The 18111-nt window shown below is 42.9% G+C and overlaps 1 protein-coding gene across 2 annotated transcripts; it reads right to left on the bottom strand.

Moving 5' to 3' along the window:
- LOC119530162 (pyridoxal phosphate binding protein) lies at positions 1-16378 on the bottom strand. Of its 2 annotated transcripts, none has more exons than XM_037831364.1 (8): positions 15913-16378; positions 11164-11271; positions 11051-11086; positions 10501-10576; positions 4623-4757; positions 2771-2913; positions 2257-2355; positions 1-1380 (listed from the first exon to the last, which is right to left on the bottom strand). In XM_037831364.1, exons 1-8 carry the CDS (start codon positions 16060-16062, stop codon positions 1249-1251), a joined length of 879 nt encoding a protein of 292 aa, XP_037687292.1. In that variant the 5' UTR covers positions 16063-16378; the 3' UTR covers positions 1-1248. The 2 variants fall into 2 exon arrangements, with proteins under 2 accessions (XP_037687292.1, XP_037687293.1); XM_037831365.1 differs by lacking the exon at positions 15913-16378 and adding an exon at positions 15714-15850.
- Between the last annotated feature and the right edge of the window lie 1733 nt (positions 16379-18111).

The following is an 18111-nucleotide window of genomic DNA, read 5'->3' as shown; positions in this document are numbered from 1 at the left end:
TCACAAAAAGTAAATCTTTTAATTGCTTTGTAATTGGCACAGAAGGTATCATTCAAACTCACATGTTTATTTAGCAGACTGGAACATCACACTGTGGCTTTGATTCAAACAATACAGGAATCATAACGGGTCAAGTTTTACAAAATTACATTCAGCAGCAGCTTCATGTTCTGAAAATTAGTTCATAAAATTAAAGACTGGGACTGAATAAATAAGAAAAAATACCATGTAGAAAACCACCAACTGCACTGAAGCCATCTGCCATGAGTTGTACTTTCTGGTTTTTGAAGCTCTTGCTACTTTATTAGCAATCAAGAAGAAGAGTTGCAAAAGTCTGACTTACAAATAAAGCGAGGAAGCTATAAATGTGGCTGGGAAGTGCTCCTCAGGGAAAGGAACCTCAAAGCTGGCCCTCATTGAAACCATGTACTTGAACTGGCTTTGAAGGAATCTTTCATTTCTGGGGAGCCACGAGATTCACTGTTCTGTGAAAAATAATTGTTATAAAGAAAGTTATTATGGAGGAGAAATTATTTCATTAAATTCTCACCACTGTAGGTCCCGGAGGAAAAAGCTCCAAGTCCTGTCTCTTCAGGAGAATGACAGAAGGGCCCAAAGCTGGGATTTTCAGGTCGATCCTGCAGCGTGGCCACTGATGTGAACGCTCATCAGCAGCAATTTGCATGGGGGGCAGCAACTTCAGTCATTTTTGGAAACGACTGGTACTGTTCCTCTAGAGGACAGTGTCTTCACAATATCAACTTGGTAGCGTAGAAGATGGGGAATGAAATCCCGGGAGTTCGTAAGAAGTTGGTATCAATGAGGGAATGGAATTTTCTACTAAAGCAAACAACAATTGGGAATCCCTTCCAACTTCAGTGATTATAGGCATCCGTGACCCAAATGTTAGTCTGGAGAAGACATTCATGATTAGATGGTGCTTCTGGGCAGGAGTCAGGACTGAGCTCAATTCCTTGCTATTGGTCTGGTATCCGCTCTTCAGAAATGTCTGGATTCATTGAATCCAACCCGAGGCCACTGATGGGAGTGAGCGTCTTATGCCAGAGACTAATAACAGATGGTTTCCATCAACATAGACAATCATTAGCACTCTCCACCCAGGTCGTAAGGACAGCACGGTGGTGGCTGTAACATGGGAATATCAAAATAAGAATTTAGGTGAGTGCATAGTTCAGTCTCACGGACAGGGCCCCCGAGTCATGACCTACTGCCAGGTGGTGCCTTGGCTCAGTGTTCCTGGGCGACCTCCTGGGTGGCCTTCGGGCCTGCTGCAGACTTGTCCAGGGCAGGTTTCTTTGAGTAATCCCTTTCTCCAAAAATGGTGCTTCCTATTCGGACATTTGTAGACCCCACTTCGATCTGTGGGAAAGAAGAGAAAGTATTGTGACTGCGTTTAAGACAATGAGACGCAGCACACGCTGAAGCTGCACCTCCCCTTTCGGTTCTCGAGGGGCTCTGTGAACAACAGTGATGACACAGCTGAAGCCGACTACAGGGCAGTGGCTCTCCCTGGGCAATACCACCTCCTAGGGGGTCCCTGCGCTTGGTGACTGGGGAGTCACAGTGACATTCAGGGGGGTGGGGCAGGGAAGTCACAGAGCCTGCGATGTGTGGGGCACAGTGAAGAGCTGCCTTCCAGTCCACGGACCCTTCCAATGTTCCACAGTCAGGGAGAAGAAAAGACCTGCTCAGAGTTATCTGAGCACAGACTCTAATTACATTTCATGCATAAACACGAAGTATTTTTGCAACGTTTTAATATACAATTTTCCAGGAATGCAACTACTGTATAAACAGAGGAAAGTTTATACTTTATTTTTGGAACTTTATCAAGTTATTCACTGTTCCAGAAAAATCATCCCTTTCAATTGCCAATATGGCACACCTTTATCAGTCTGTATTTACAGTAGTTGGGCTCACGGTGAATCTACAAGAGGAAGCATCTGACTACTTCATTATGACTTCATGTTATATATAGCCATGCCCAAGCATTTACAGGTTGAAATTCCCTAAAATAATCATAATTTACTTTCTTCTTATTCTCCTTTATATTACACTTAGAGAATTATATTGAATAAGACATTATGTATCAGAGAGGCTATCATATCCACGAATTTCATTCCAAGATAGAAGGGGCCAGTAGGGGGCGGGGGGTGCCCTATTGCTACAAGGAGGCATTTCTGACCTCTGGGACCCTGGTCCTGAGGTGGCCAAGGGCGCCCAGGGGCCACTTACTGCGTGCTGGAAGTCCCCGGACATGCCCATGCTCAGCTCGACCTGCTCGGTGGGGATGTTCAGCTTTTCACACAGCTCCTTCCGGAGTGACAGTAACATCTGGAAGACAGACAAATGGGCACCTATTTTATTCCCGCCCTTTCTATGGAGGCTGGAAAGTGGCTGGATTGGAACATCCCTGACAAAGATTATTAATTCCTCATGGCTTCAACGTCTGTCGACTTGCTAGAAGTTACCGAAAGGGCTTTTAGGAAATGTTCCCACTTTCAAGAAGACTGTTAGTCACTGGAGAGGAAGAGAGACCCCCTTTCCTCTAAAGACTGAGTCAAGAAGGGTCTGTGGGGTTTGGGGACGTGCTCTTCTCCTTTCCTTCTGGGCGGACTGCAGAAGAGGGTTGTATCTGGCAGGCAACATCTGGGATGCTTCTGAAGTTTACGACAGCAAGCCCATGCCACTAAGGTGCTTCTTTGGCATGTGAGCCATCCATGCCCCATCAGCCCCAGCTCCCCCGTACCTGGAAGTCTGGATTTGGTCCTTGACTAAGATCATGCCCAAAGCTTCCTATGGTCATCAATCCAACAAACTCCAGGCTGGGGCACTTGGCATTTATGTGTTCTACCACGGCTACTGCCTCTGATGGTGGAAGGCCATGTTTACCTTCACAAAAAGAGAAGCCACAAATACCACAGGTTTTAAAAAGCCAGACGAAGGATCCATTTCCATCCCTTCCTTACAACAGAGGAACTGACTCTCAGGTCAGAGGACCTCCTGAAAGAACTTATCCTCTAGTCCCAAACAGTAACTTCATATCTGGGGTCTGTTTCTATGTTGCACCCCTTCTGTTAGGTTCTGAATTTCTCAAAGAAAGAGTTATAAATTAGATTCTCTTTCCTGATCTCACTCTCAGGACAGCTAAGGTCAAGGGAGAAGAAAAAATACGGCTTTTCTTGGGACGCCAAGAAGCTTCATGTTGCTGAAGTGCCAGATGAACCAGAGAATTATTTTTCTAGTCTGGTATTTTATTGTTTTATTAGTTTATTAATAGAAGTATAAAAATTTAAAATAAAACAAAGAACAGTTTTGGAAATATATTTGCAAATTTAACTGAACTTGCTAATTCACAACTGCAAGAGGAATCCAGAGCAAATGATTGTTTGCTCTGCAGTTTATAAGAATTATAGATACCGTCTTGTCTCCCAATCCCATTTATCAAGTGGAGATGCTAGGAACATCCACCTCAATCTTTAGTTAGGGCAAATTAGAGCTAATTATCAAGAAATGATATAAGAAAGAGTCAGTTCTAGAATTATCTATATCGATACTATAATGTAGCTATGATCCAGGTGCAGGCTATATCTAATAATGATAATTGTTAAAATTTACCAAACACGTGTGTGCCAGGCACATGTGCCAAGTCTTAAGAGCTTTTCATTTAATACAGTAACTCTGTGAGGTGAAGTATTCTTACTGTCTCCGTTATGAAGGGGAGGAAGGAAACTTGGGCACAGGGAGGTTAAGTACCTTTTCCAAGGTCACACAACGAGGAACTGTCCAGTCCCTATTTGGAAAACAGATGCCTGTGCAGTGTACCTTCATGCTAAGATCTGGTAAATACTGGTGCTGGGATGGATGTAATCAAATGACTGGGCTGTAAACATTTATCGTTAATAAACAGCTAACAAGCAAAATGTGCAGGGCTCTATGCAAACAGCTCTACCTGCATTACCACAGTCAATCCTCACATCACCCTCCGAAGGAGGGACACTTATGAGACCTCTGCCAGACAAGGAAGCGAAGACCCAAAGAGACCAACGTGCCCAAGGTTACAAAGACAGAAAGTGGTGAAGCTCAAGCTCAAGGCCTGTCTGATTTCAAAGCTTGTGCTTCTATTTGCTACGTTGTGCTGCTATCCCAAACCCTGTAGACATTCACTGACTGGCACTCAGTGATTTTTCTACTATTTGTTCCTAATGTCATCCTAATTATTTTTTTTTTAAGACATAAGAAGTATTATCCATGTAACTTTGCAATCCCTTGCAGGAGTGATGGTGACCTTTGGGAATATTCAAAGTTACAACCCCCTTCTTGACAGTTTCCGTGTCTCCCTCTCTGCACTGTTTCATGCCACTCCCCCCACCCCCTGCCCCAGAGAAAGCTCGGGTGTAATAAACCATGACATGTTAAGGAATTATATGTGGACTGGCTTGCACGTCACTGGTGTTTCTAGATCACATGCCAAAGTTTACTTTGGCCTGTGATTTCTTCCCATAACTTTCTCCATCAGCTCCTCAGGCCTGTTACTCTCCCTGGGCCTCAATCACTCTAAGGGAAGGAAAAAACCCCACAATTCAGGTCTGATCACTTACTCTCCTCTCCACTGGTGTTAATCTGCACCATGACCTTTAACCTTTCTGGAGAATTTTTTTTCTGCCAGGAACTGTTTACTTTTTCTGCCAATTTCACAGAATCCACTGTTTCCAGCATGAAGAGATTGGGGACACCTGTAAGAAGAAAGAGGCAAGGTAATGGTTTTCACTTCCCCTACTGCAGCCAGGGACTCCACCTTGACTTGGTGAAGGGAGAAATCTTTCCAGGAAAAGGAAAACGCAGTTAAACCTGGGTTCTACTGAGGAGACTCGTGACAGTTTTACTAGCTGTAAATTCGAATGTCAGGCCAACGCTGTCTAATCAGGCAGCATATGTATCCACTCTACACTAGATTGGTTTCAAGAAGCTCATAATTGGCTTGACCTAATTAAGTCCCAGTTCAAACTGAGATAACCAGGTCAAGACGGCAAGAAGAAAAGGCTAACCAGTGGGAGCTAAAATGCTTCCCTAGCAATGATATCCCATGTTCTCAAACTTTCTGGGATGGGGGTGCTCTTATCAAGCAAGGGTACCGGAGTGACCCAATTCCTGAAAGCTAAGTGAGCACTATCCAACCAAATATACATACAGCATGTGCAGAGTGTCTTGTTGTTCTTTTTTTTTTTTGATAACACATAAATCGGATGTCACTAAAATATTCTTCTATGGGTTGTTTGCTTCCAGTTAGCAACAAAAGTTGGAGATTTTTTTACTTTGGTGCCATAGAGCCATTGGTTCTTTTTTTCCAAATAATTCAGTGATGTTAATTATATTCACAATGTGCTACCATTACCACCATCCATTACCAAAACTTTTCACTGGCTCGTTTTTAAAACTTTAGAATTCCATAGAATGGATGATCCTAATTATTTTACTATTCCTCTTTTCAGAATAGTAAAATAATTTGGACTTGAGATTGGTTCTTATTTTCTAAAAGCTTAGACATAGATCTTTCTGCATATATACAAATATTTCTATAGGATAGAGCCCTAGCATTGAACTTACTAATCAAGAAAGAGGCACATTTTAAATTGTGTGAGATAACACTAATTTGCCATCCAAAAAACCTTATCATTTTAGAATCTTCCTGGAAAAATGTGGGAGGGCTTACTGACTCATGCCTTCAAACACTGCATATCAGTGGTCTTTTTAAATTTACAAATCTGGTGAAATGTGGACTTTACTATTTTATTTTGCATTTCCCTGGTTGAGCATTCTTCATTTGATTACTGGCTTTTTGTATTTCTTTCTCTGTAAACTATCTGTTATTAGTTTTTGCCTGTTTCTTGTAGCCTTTTTTTTTTTCCAGTTTGTAGCTCTTTATGTATTCTAGACATTAACCTCTTCCCCTGTTTTAAAAATATGATTTTTCTCCCAATCTGTTCCTTTAACATCCAGAAAGCTTCAAACTTTTGTGCAATCAAATCTGCTACATGTTTCTCTTATGGTGCTATGTCTTGCTTTAGAAAGGCTTTTCCCCAGCCTGAAAAAATAATATCATCCTATATTTTCTTCTAATGCTTTGATCTATGATTTTCAAGTTAAGGTTCTTTAATTTAGCTGGAATTTAATTACATTCTCAAATGAATAGCTGACTGTCCAAAATGCCACTTGTTAAATACAAATAGATTCCTCATTCCTCCCACACCTAATATGATGCATCACCTTTTAAAAATAATATACTTAAGAAAATACATATATACTTGGACTTCTGCTTCTAGACGAGATGGAGTAAAGGGATGAATTTTCCCTCTCATCTGAAACAAACAAAACCAAAACCAAACCAAAACCAAACAACCAACCCAAATGGACAACATACATGAAATAATGGCTTGAAAGAACAGGACATCCTGAGAGACAAACAAACGAGGTGAACCCACAACCACCCCCGCCTGCAGCCCTGAGCAAGTTTCCAGGATGCAGCCCTTGGGGAGGAACATGGGTGAAGCAGACGAGCGCTGAGGAGACAGAGCTGAGAGTCTGGGGAGGCTGAGGCAGCTGGAGCTCAAGGACAGAGAGAGGGAGAGGAGAGCTGCCCACTTGAGTATTCAGCTGGGTGACCATCAGCAAACAAGTGAGTTAAGTTACCTGTGGCTGGGGAAGGAACCATTTGAAGAGATGACAAGAAGCGGTGCTGAATGTGCACACAGGACAGGAGATAGTGCCTCCTTCCACCAGTAGGGCTGGAAAACCTGAGATTCATGGGGCACCGGGTGGGACAACACAGAAGGGTCTGGTCTCAGTCGAGGGGAAGAATTAACCTTAGCCTGAGCTCTGCTCCTGTCACACCAACTAACCTTAAAAGCACGATCTAACTGGATCGAACTGTTCCTGGGTAACTTAACTGTGTCCCAGAACAAAGCTCAAGAATATTGATGGGAATATAAATACAGCCAGCATCGGACAAGAGGAAATTCACCACGTCTGTGTTTTGTACCAGACAAAAATGAGCAGGCATACAAAGAAGCAAGAAAATATTACTCATAATGAGGAGTTAAAGCAATCAAAATAAATCCAGAACTGACACTGTTGATAGAAATAACACATGAGGACATTAGAAAGTCTTCATAACTGCTCTATATATTCAAAAAGAGAAACATAGAAGATATAAAAAAAGATCCATATTGAACTTTTTTAGCATGAAAGCTGCAAATTAGTAGTGGGGTAGGGAGCAGAAAATACATGTGAAGAAAAAAATTTCTAAACTTGATGAAAACCAAAAACCCACAGATCCAAGATGCTAAATGAACCCAAGCACAAGAAACATGAAGAAAATTACACCAAGGCAATCATAATCATATTGCTCAAAACCCATGACAGAACAATCTTAAAAGCAGTAAAAGGAAAAAAAAGACATGTTACTTAGAGAGGAAAAAAAGATAAGGATTACATGAGATTTCTCATTGGAAAAAATGGAAGTGAGAATATAGTGCAGAAATATCTTTAAAGTACTGAAAAAAACTGACAACGCAGAATTCTATTGTCAGCAAAATATCTTTTAAAAAAAAGGTAAAGCAAGAAAATTCAATGGGAATAGTCTTTTCAACAAATGGTATTGGGACAGTTGAAATCCACATGGAAAAGAATGAAGTTGGACCTGTTCCTTAACTATACACAAAAATGAACTTAAAGAGACCTAAAGGTGAGTAAGAACTAAAACTATAAAATTCTTAGAAGAAAACATAGGCATAAACTTCATGACCATGGAGTAAGCAATGATTTCTCTGATACCACAGCAAAAACATAAATGACAAAAGAACAAACAGATAAACTGGAGTACATCAAAATGAAAAACTTCTGTGTTGCAAAATATACCATCAAGGCAGTGAAAAGACAACCCATGGAATGGGAGAAAATATTTGTGCATCATGTATCAGATAAGGGTCTGGTATCCCGAATATATAAAGAACTTTTACAACTCAGTAATAAAAAGACAAATAACCCAATTTAAAAAATGGACAAAAGATTTGGATTGACATTTCTCCAAAGAAGATATACAAATGGCCATTAAGCACGTGAAAAGCCACTCAACATCATCGAGTCATCAGAGAAATGCAGATCAAAACCATGAGATACTATTTCACGTATTTTTTTTATAACTCCATTTTGTCTTCTTTGTAGATCTACAACCTGTTATTGTGCTTTAGGGTTTAGGTTATACAGTCTGCCTTCACGTGGTGGTACACCCCTTCCATACAGTTTAAGAACATTACAATAGTGCACTTCTATTTCTCCCCTCTCGTCTATGCTATTGTCATGCAATTTGTTTCTACATATAAGCCCCAAGATACATTGTTACTGTTTTTGTTTATATGATAGGAACATATATAATAACAAAACAACAGAGAAAAATCAATGAGACCAAAAGCTGATTCTTTGAGAAAATAAAGAAATTGATAAACGTCTAGCCAGACTGATTAGGAAAAAAAGACAGAAGACACAATTTACCAATACCAGGAGTGAGAGAGGTGACATCACTACAGATTCTACAGATATTGAAAGGATAATAAGCAAATGATACAAAATTTATGGACATAAATTCATCAACTCAGAGGAAATGGACGAACTCCTGGAAAGACACAAAGTAGCAAAGTTCACCTAAGAAGAAGCAGTTTATGCAAAGAGCTCTGGATCTATAAAATAAATTGCAACTGTAGTTAAAAACCCTACCATAAAGAATCTCTAGGGTTCATTGGTGAATTCTACCAAACAGTTAAGGAAGAAATAATACCGATTCTACAAACTCTTCCAAAGGACTGAAGAAGAGGGAACACTTGCCAGCTCACTCTATGAGGCCAGCATTACCGTGAGGGGAAACCCAGGTAAATACATTTCAAGCAAAGAAAATTACAGACCAATATCCCTTGTGAATACAGATACAAACGTTCTAAGCAAAACTTAAATTTAAACATTGTATTAAAAGGATAATACTTCACAAGCAGATGGGGTTTATCCCAGGAATACAGGGTTGATTTAACTATTTAAAATTCAACCAATGTAATTCAAGATGTTGACAAACTACAAAAGAAAAATCATATGATCATTACAATAGACACAGAAAAAGCATTTGACAAAATCCAATATCTATTCCTGATAACACCTCTCAGCAAACTAGGAATAGAAGGGAAATTCCTTCTTCTGATAAAGGGCATCTGTGAAAAATCTATAGTTAACATCATACTTAATGAACATCATACTTAATGATGACAGATTCACTGCTTTTCTTTCAAGTTCAGAACAAGACAATGATGCCCACTCTTGGCACTTCTATTCAATATTGTCTTGGAGGTTGTAGACAGTGTGGTAAGACAAGAAAAAGAAATAAGGCACTCAGATTGGACAGGAAGAAGTAAACTGTCTTTATTCATATCATCTATGATAAGATACATGCACACCAATATTTACAGCGGCATTATTCATGACTGCCAAAAGATGGAAGTGACCCAAGTGTCCATCAACTGATGAATGGATAAATTAAATGTGGTGTATACATACAATGGAATATCATTCAGTTGTAAAAAGTAATGAAGTTTGATACATGTGACAACATGGATGAACCTTGAAGACACCATGTTGAGCAAAATAAGCCAGACACAAAAGGACAAATATTGTACGATCTCACTGATACGAAATAGAGTAAACAAATTCATAGACTCAGAAAAAGAGTATAGGTTCCCAGGGGCCAGGGTGGGGGCAGGGAATGGGAAATTAATGCTTCTTTGGTACAGAGTACCTGTTTGGGGTGACTGAAGTTTTGGTAACTGATGGTGATGATGGTAGCACAACACTGTGAGTGTAATTAACACCACTGGATTATATATTTGAATGAGGTTAAAAGGAGCACTTTAGGTTGTATATGTATTACCAAAATATTAAAAAAAAAAACAACTCACCAAAGGACTGTACAATACAAACAGTGAAACCTAATGTAAACTATGGACTATAGTTAACAGCATAATTATAATAACATTGTGTCATCAGTTGTAACAGAAGTACCACACCAATGTAATGTGCTAATAATAGGGAAAACTGTGTGTGTGAGGGGGAAACTCTACTTTCTGCATGTTTTCACTGTAAATTGATAACTTCTTAATACAAATAAAAGTGTGTGGGCTACAGTTCTTTACACCTCACTTGAAATACCATCGATACCTATCATGAAGCAGTGTAGGCATCCAGTCAATTCTTAGTTCATTCATTTCTTAGCATGATGTTTTTTCCTGATGTTAGGAACTAAGACCTCCTTCCCAAAACAAACTCCAAAACACAAATGGTGAATTGGGCATATTCTAAAAGCTGCTATTTCATCAACAAAATACAGTACAAGTGATACAGTGATGGAACAATTTAGTTTTCATATTTAGGATTTTATCTTACCCATCAATTTGTTGACATTTTGTTTCTGTAGGTGGCCAATGAAGTGCCATTTGATTTCAGGACAGGCAGACAGAATCTGAAGGGAAAAAGGTAACTACATTTGACTCAGATTCTATGGAGGCCTTGCTGGCCCAAACACCTTGCACGCTCCCCTCTGCCTCTCATTGCTATGCCCTGATCCTTAAATGCAACGAACCCCTATCGTCCTCTTCAGCCAGCCTCCTGGTGAAGCTTTCTGTTCACTGCTTCCTTCCCTTGTTCCCATCAACTCCCTCCACCTCTCGGATATCACCCATTAAGGATACGCTGCCCAAAGCTTTCAAATCTAAAAAGGATCCAAAATTATTACATATTCATAGAAATCACCATTTCTAAAAAGCCACAAGAGAAAACTAGAACAAAAATCTAGCTGAAACATACTGGGGCTCAAGTGAACGTAGACATTTCTATCCCCAGCCCAACCTCCTGTTCTCAAACACCAAAATGGGTCTAACCTTCAAGTGAAGAACAAGATTTAGGTACAAACTAAAGAATTCAGAGATCCACTTACTTTAGGATGTGATGCTTTTTCTAGCAGTTCCTGAACCTAAAGGGTAAATAGGGAACAAGTTAGAAGCCAGTGAGATGCAACTTTTCCAAAAGCTCTTTGGAAAAGGCTCTTACATAGTTCTCCCCGAAAGTACGCTGACCGTGCTTGTAGGCCTCGATCACCACGTCTGCAGGTTTGGTTTTGCTGACTGCTACGAGCCGGGGCTGGATGGCTGGGAGATCCTGCCAAGAAGGAAAGAACCATTTGAGTGGACATTAAGTGGACAGTAAGTCTTTGTAGAATATATCAGCATAGATCTTAACTTGGGCATTTGGCAAGATCCACTTTTCTGATACTGTAAGATCAGTACCAAAAAAATGCTGATCAAATGTCTTTCATATGCACAGCATTTCAATCAAACATAAAAGACATTTCTCCCTTCAGAAGAGCTGGGCAGATAGGTTAAAGCAGTATTTTCCTTAACATGCAGACTTTGACCCATTGAATCAGCATCACCTGGCCCCAGTCCTCACCTACCGAGTCGAATCTCTGGGGCTGGAGTCTGAGAACCTTCTTTTTAAGAAGCTCTCCAGATGATCTGTTTGCATACTAAGGATGGAAGTTTAAGAATCACTTTTCTTTAAGGGAAGGCAGCCTTCTCTGGCCAGAAGGGAGGCTACTTCTTGCTTCTGAAACCCTGGGGTTAACAGTTTTGGAAACTCATTTAATATTGCAATAGTTCCCATTACGGCTCCTTGTGTGTTTACCTCACTAAAACTTGGATGTGGGTGGTAAGAGAGAAAAGCGAATTTTTTGGAACTTATGCAGAAGTGCTGTGACAGGGAATGCATTGGTCCTCAACCTAATTCTTGGTTCCCTCAAAGTTTTAGGCTGGTAACTGTTGCTTAGGGTTTAAGCCCCCAAAGACTCTGATATAAAATTAAAGACACATCCCTCTGCTCTAGTGGAGGTGAGAAAGATTTTGTTCTTAAAATCAACAGGGCACTTCAATGTGAGAAAGGGCCTCCTGTGCATCCTGTAACACTCCTCACTGTTACTCATCTCTCACTGTGGGCCTCACCAACACCAGGGACAGCGAACAGCTAAGTGCACTGATTTTGCCCTTTTGGGCAGCTTAGCTGCATATAGTTTAGAAGTTACTTTTGCAGTGCTCTCTTCTTCACAATGCAATGTTAAATGCAAAAAGACAGAAGAAACAGAGCCAAGGAGAGGAAAGAATCCTGCATCAGACATTTTATGGTACCACCAGCCAGTGGGCACTTCAGGGGGTTATGCCTAGTGACATGGTGGTCCAAGTAGCAAAGTGCTCACTAACAGGATCCTTTCCACACATAAACTGCCTCATATATTCTATGGTGCCAGGCTTGAAGCACCTCCTACGGTTCTTATCCACACCATTGGTCCTGAAGAGGGGCCATAACAGGTCTAGGAGTTGGCTGACCACACATCGTGGTTTTGCAGCACCAGTCCAAGTTTACTGTCCTAGTGTAACTGATAATATCACCCCCATTCACTCTCCATTCTGTCATCTTCCAGGTCACTGATTTGTTGTTCAGCTTCCTCTAGTCTTGTACTATGAGTATCCAGAATCTTTTTAATTTAGTCAACAGTTTCTTTAATTTCCATAAGATCATCTATTTTTTTATTTAGTCTTGCAATGTCTTCTTTATGCCCTTCTAGGGTCTTCTTGAGATCCTTTGTATCCCATACTATGGTCTCATTGTTCATCTTTAGTTCTTTGATTAGTTGCTCTAGGTACTGTGTCTCTTCTGATCTTTTGATTTGAGTGTTTGGGCTTGGGTTATCCATATCGTCTGGTTTTTTCATATGCTTTAGAATTTTCTGTTGTTTTTGGCCTCTTGGCATTTGCTTAACTTGTTAGGGTTCTTTCAGAATTTGTAGACCAATCGAAGTCCTTATCTCTAATTTATCAGATCTACAGCTTCGTGGAGTACACTTTCTCTAACTAACCAGCAGGTGGCGTCCACGAGCCACCTGTTCTCCACAAGCCAGATCTCCCCTGCTTAGCCTTTTTGGTGAGTGGGGGAGTGAGTCTTGTGGGGTTCAACTGGTGTACCAAGCTTGCGTGTGTAGTTGGTGTTGCCTGCCCTGTATATGGGGCTTGTTTCTGGGCAGTCAGGGAGTGGGGGTGGCTCTAACAATCAAATCTCCCTTGTGATCATAGAGTTTTAAAGCTGCTGCAATAGTCTAATCCTTCAGTTCAGTCCTGCTACAGTTTGTCTCTGCCACTGACCCACAAGTCCTTGGTATTGGCGTATGGCTCCTGAGACTTGCAAGTGGGCCCCTCTTCCAGGCTGTGCACCCCGGGTTCTCTGTTGAGGGATGACTGTGCTATGTCACAGGTGAGTGCCGTCCCCCCAGGGCAGTTCTGGGCTGCTGGGCTGTGTAGGGAGGCTCCCAGTCTGCTGAAATGATGGCTGAATGGGGCTTTGTTAATTCACACTGCTCCACCTTCCCAACTCTGGGACAATCAGCTGAGGTTGCAGGGAAGGCTAATGTCCATGCCCAGTTTTGTGGTGTGTGCCTGTTATTTGAAGTGCTTCCGTCACACTGGGTTGTCTGGGGCAGCTCTGGGCTATGGGGCTGTTGACGGGCAGGAGTGTTTCCTGTCCACCAGGATGATGGCTGTGAGTGGACACCCCCTTTTCTTGGGAAGTTGTGGTGTTTAGTGAATTTTCTCAGCCACTAGATTATTGCCTTTCGTCTCAGAGCTCTCTTGGTTCTGCTCTTGTCTTGACCTGCCCAAACTGCAAGTCTTTGAGGCTTTCTGTATTGTGCGTCTTAGAGTAATTGTTTTAGAAACAGAAAAAAAAAAGCTCTTCTTGCAGATTAATGGGTTATTGAAATGCTAAGAGACAAGGCAATTAGGGCCATTAAGGAAAGATTCACGGGGCAGAGAGATCAGTTTTTCTTCGGGATTTGCATATAAGCCTCAGGGCCTGAGCTCTGTCCTTCCCCTTTCTATGTTCACCAGAACTCCAAAAATGCTCTGCTTTTATTTTGGAGTTTTTCGTGTTGTTTTTTTTCTATGCCTGTCTCCTCTCTGCTGGGCTGGCTGCTCTCAGATTCTCTGGTGTCTGGTCTCAGTCTATCTATGGTTGGAGTTTGGATCAGTAGAATGAGTATCTGGTAAGAGCTGCCACTGCAGTTCTCCCTTCTCCTTCCCAGCGCTGACAGCCCCTCCTCCCATGGGAATGAGCCTGGCAGGGAGGGGCGCGGGTCCCCTGGCCGCAAAAACATACAGACTTTGCTGATCTCAGCAGTTCGATGTGTTCATGAGTGTTGTATGAAGTATGCCCAAAGTCAGATTGCTCTACAGTGTCCAGTCCATGCAGTTTGTGGCTTTCTACCTACTTTCCTCCCCATTCACTCTCAAAAGTAGGGTTACCTCATAATTTATTGTCTAGTCTATGAATCAAGAACCAGTGGCAGAACTGGTACTGGGACCCAAAGAACTCTGGACTCAAGATTAGGCCCACCTGACCCCTCCTATGGCCACGACATAAAGAATAGAGCTTCCATGCATATTGTCACAACCAGAGCCACACAAAGGCAACGGGAGAAGAGACTCACCTCTCCTTCATGTACCTATAACCCTCTGGAATTTCCACAGAACCACAGTGCCCTCAGAGGGCCTGAAGGAGTCAGGTCAGTTAGCGGAGTCTTTCTCTTCTAAGGGTTGCATTACAACCTTTCATGAGACTGTGTCATAATTCCCAGGATTATGCTGAGGTGATGGCTTCCAGAAAGAAAAGAGGAGCAGGCAGTCCCTGTGCTTCAGAATCACTCTGGGAGAACCTCCCAGAATGATGTTTATTAGTGGAGTCCCTGGCTGCTGATTTTTTTTCTTTTCTTTTTTTTTTTTGAGAATAACTCGGAATGAGAGAACATTAAGGCCAGAAGGGAGCTCAGAGCTCTTTCAGAGCTCATCCCACACCTGTACACGAGGAAACTAACAGTCACAGTAGTTAAGTGAGTTGGTCAAGGAAATGGCTAATTAGTAGCCAAGGAAGAATCAAATACAAGCCTTCTGTCACCAGGCCTGCCTTCTGAGTCGTGATGCCATAAATCAGTGAAACCTCTGTCCTCTTTCAGGCTGTCTCACTTTACACTATCCAGCTTACCTTGGCACCGAGGAAAGCTGATATCGACCCCTGATCTAACGAAAGTTAAAGAGATGACAAAATACATATAAGGGAAAAAATCGCCACTGAAACTGCTTAGGGTTGGACGTCCGACAGCTCTTCACCGCCCCAAACATGCCCGTGCAGCCCTGGCAGCTCCATACCCGGCCCATGCACCCTCTTCTTGGCCTATAGGTGGAACTGCCCTCCACTGAGCACCTACTACCTGCCAGGCGCTGCTGCCCCCGAGACCCGCCTCCAGGTTCTCCCGCAGCCTCTGCTCACCGGCCCGACCTGCCCAGTCCGCCGAGACTGTCGACCCCTTCCGGACGTGCTGTGGGCACACGCTCCGACGTCTGGACACTGGTCACTCTCCCCGGGCGGCGCGGCTCCTCTGCGCCCCTCGAGCCAATCTACAGGCAGCCCGACAGCCTGCACCGCGAGGCCAGGGGTCCCGCCCCTCCCGAGACCCCTCTGCGTTACCCTAACCACCCACGCCCACACGAGTCCCTCCTCACCGGCGGCCGCCGCGCCACCGCCTGCTGCACGCGCTCGTTCACGGCCCGCAGCGCGAACCCGACGCCCAGCTCGGCTGACATGCCGCCGGCCCTCCACATGCCCCGAGGCGGATGGCGACCCAGGCCCCCGCACCGCCTGGCCGAGACCCCCTTCCGGCCCCGCCCGCCCGCGTTTTCGTGTGGCCCAATCACCGCTCACCTCTGAGTTTTCTCCTCCAATCGACACCCGGGCAGCACGGGGGTGGGGACGGAGGCCGGCGAGACGGGCGGCCGGGCCCCTGGTGGCGGCCATCTTGGTGAGGTCCCTCTGTGCCGCCAAAGCAGATGGCCCGTCCCTGGCAACGGCCATCTTGGGGAGGTCGCGCAGTGTCGCACTCAGGGCCCGGGAGTCCGGGAGCGGAGCTCGCCGGAGATATCCTCATTGCTCCCGGCTTGTGTTCTCTTCCCTACTGCGTGAGCTCCTGCCACACCGTCTCCTCCGAAAGGCTCTTTCCTGGCGCAAAAAATGCCGCCTGTCTCCGGGGTCCTGGTCCATTTCAAAAGGCCTCCCAAGGCTTGCTCCTCTCTGACTTTCCAAGAGCTGTGAGATAATCCGGTGCTAAGGGGCCACGATTAAGAAGCTGCTAGAGTGGAGACATGGCTTTTAGGATCTCAGATGAGTCTCGGGAGGGCCGTTAAGAGAAAAGAAAACTTGAAGAGAGAAACAGTACAATGGCACCACAGTAAAATGCTAAACGTTGTCAGATGGTGACATAGTAGGTGTCACGAGGAAGCAGAAATCAGCTATTCTAAGGAAAGCACTTTTGGCTGCAATTACTTTTGAAGGATTCTCAAACATTAATCCAATTTAATGAAATGGGATGCAATTACTTTGGAGAAAGCACAAGTTTGTTTTCCAGGTTATCGTGTCTTGAAGTGACAGGGCTTACTTAGACCGTTCTGGGAAGAAGGGGCAAACTTCTTACTGGTTCCCCGCATGCCTTCTTCCCAGACTCTAGGAACTGAGATGGAATGTCTCATGTTCTGCTTCCACAAAATCACTTTGAGCAGAATCTAGAGTCCTTGCAATGAGAGGATTTTCTTCCTATAGAGTCTCTGGTCATTTACCATGTTAGTTACAGGGCTTGCCTGTAAGCTAGGGTTGCCAGAGACATTAGGAGTAATTGTGTTGTTCAAATTAAATGTTTCGGGACTCGATACTTTTCAACTCCCCAGAAAGATGTGATACAAAGTTGGCAGGAGCTAGCCAGGAGTAAGTGGTGGAACAACTGGGATGATGGTGAAGTGTAGAGGAAGGATTGGTGATCATGAAATACTTTGTGATATATTTGGAAAACACTTTAAAAACCATAAATACAGATCCAGGGAATATATAATCCAGATATTTCAATATGATAAGCAGTTGTATCTTCACTTAATAGGACAGGTCTCTTTAAATTACAGGGTGCCCCAGCAGTGTATGGTGTATGTCCCCAAAAAGGCACCAAAGAGTGATTTAAACTTTCAAGTCAACCAGGGTAGTTGGTGGCAAGATCACGTATATAGGACTGATATAAGTTTGAGTGTGGTTTCATCAATAAACTGTGATCTTGCACAAGTTACTGAACTTCTCATTTTTTTTTCATTTGTAAAATAGAGTCAATATCTTTCTCAGAGCTGTAGTTTAAGGGATCAATCAAAATAAAGTTGGTAAAACACTTACCAAAGTGCTCTGTCCTAAGAGCATGCAAGTGCTCAATGAATGTTGGTCCCCCATCCCTTCCCCAATGTACCCATTCAGTGAACATTTATTGAGGCTTTACTCTGTAAGGGTTCCTTGGGAGAAACCAGGAGCAAGACAGGCTCCCATCCTCAACAAGTACATGGTTTGTTGTGGAACCAAGACTTGTACTTGTTCACTAATATAGTGAAGAAAGCAGTAAGCCCCACAAGAGAAAAAAAAAATGCTCTAAGAATTCAGGGGAGGAGGGGAGGGAGAGTTCACTTTTGGCTGTGTATGTGTGTATGATAGTGCACAGCAGAAAGAGCTTCTTCTAGAAGGCATTTGAGCTGGCTCTTGAAGGATGGTTTGGTTAGGACTTGTAGAAAGAAGACAGTAGAAAGTAGACTCTTTTCTCAGTGCTGGCTACAGCCTTGGGAAATTGTCCCCAACTTGGGCCCCAGATCTTCATCTGTAAAGAGTTTAGACTCGATTCATTCCTAAGATGCTTTTCATCTCTAATATTTTATGATCTGATGAAAATGGAAGTAGAGACCAAAAGAACATGGTTATCCTGGTCCCATTATTATTTCACATTTTCCAATTTCTTTACTTCTTAGTTGTGCTTTTGGATTAATTTTATTCCATTCTCCCCCTCTTGTCTCTTTATTTTCTTTTTTAGGTTCTCCTCTTCCTCTT

The sequence above is a fragment of the Choloepus didactylus genome, chromosome 3, assembly GCF_015220235.1.
Source record: "Choloepus didactylus isolate mChoDid1 chromosome 3, mChoDid1.pri, whole genome shotgun sequence".
Classification (NCBI taxonomy): domain Eukaryota; kingdom Metazoa; phylum Chordata; class Mammalia; order Pilosa; family Megalonychidae; genus Choloepus; species Choloepus didactylus.
The sequence above is the reverse complement of the archived record's forward strand: the minus strand, read 5'-3'. Positions and strand labels throughout refer to the sequence as shown.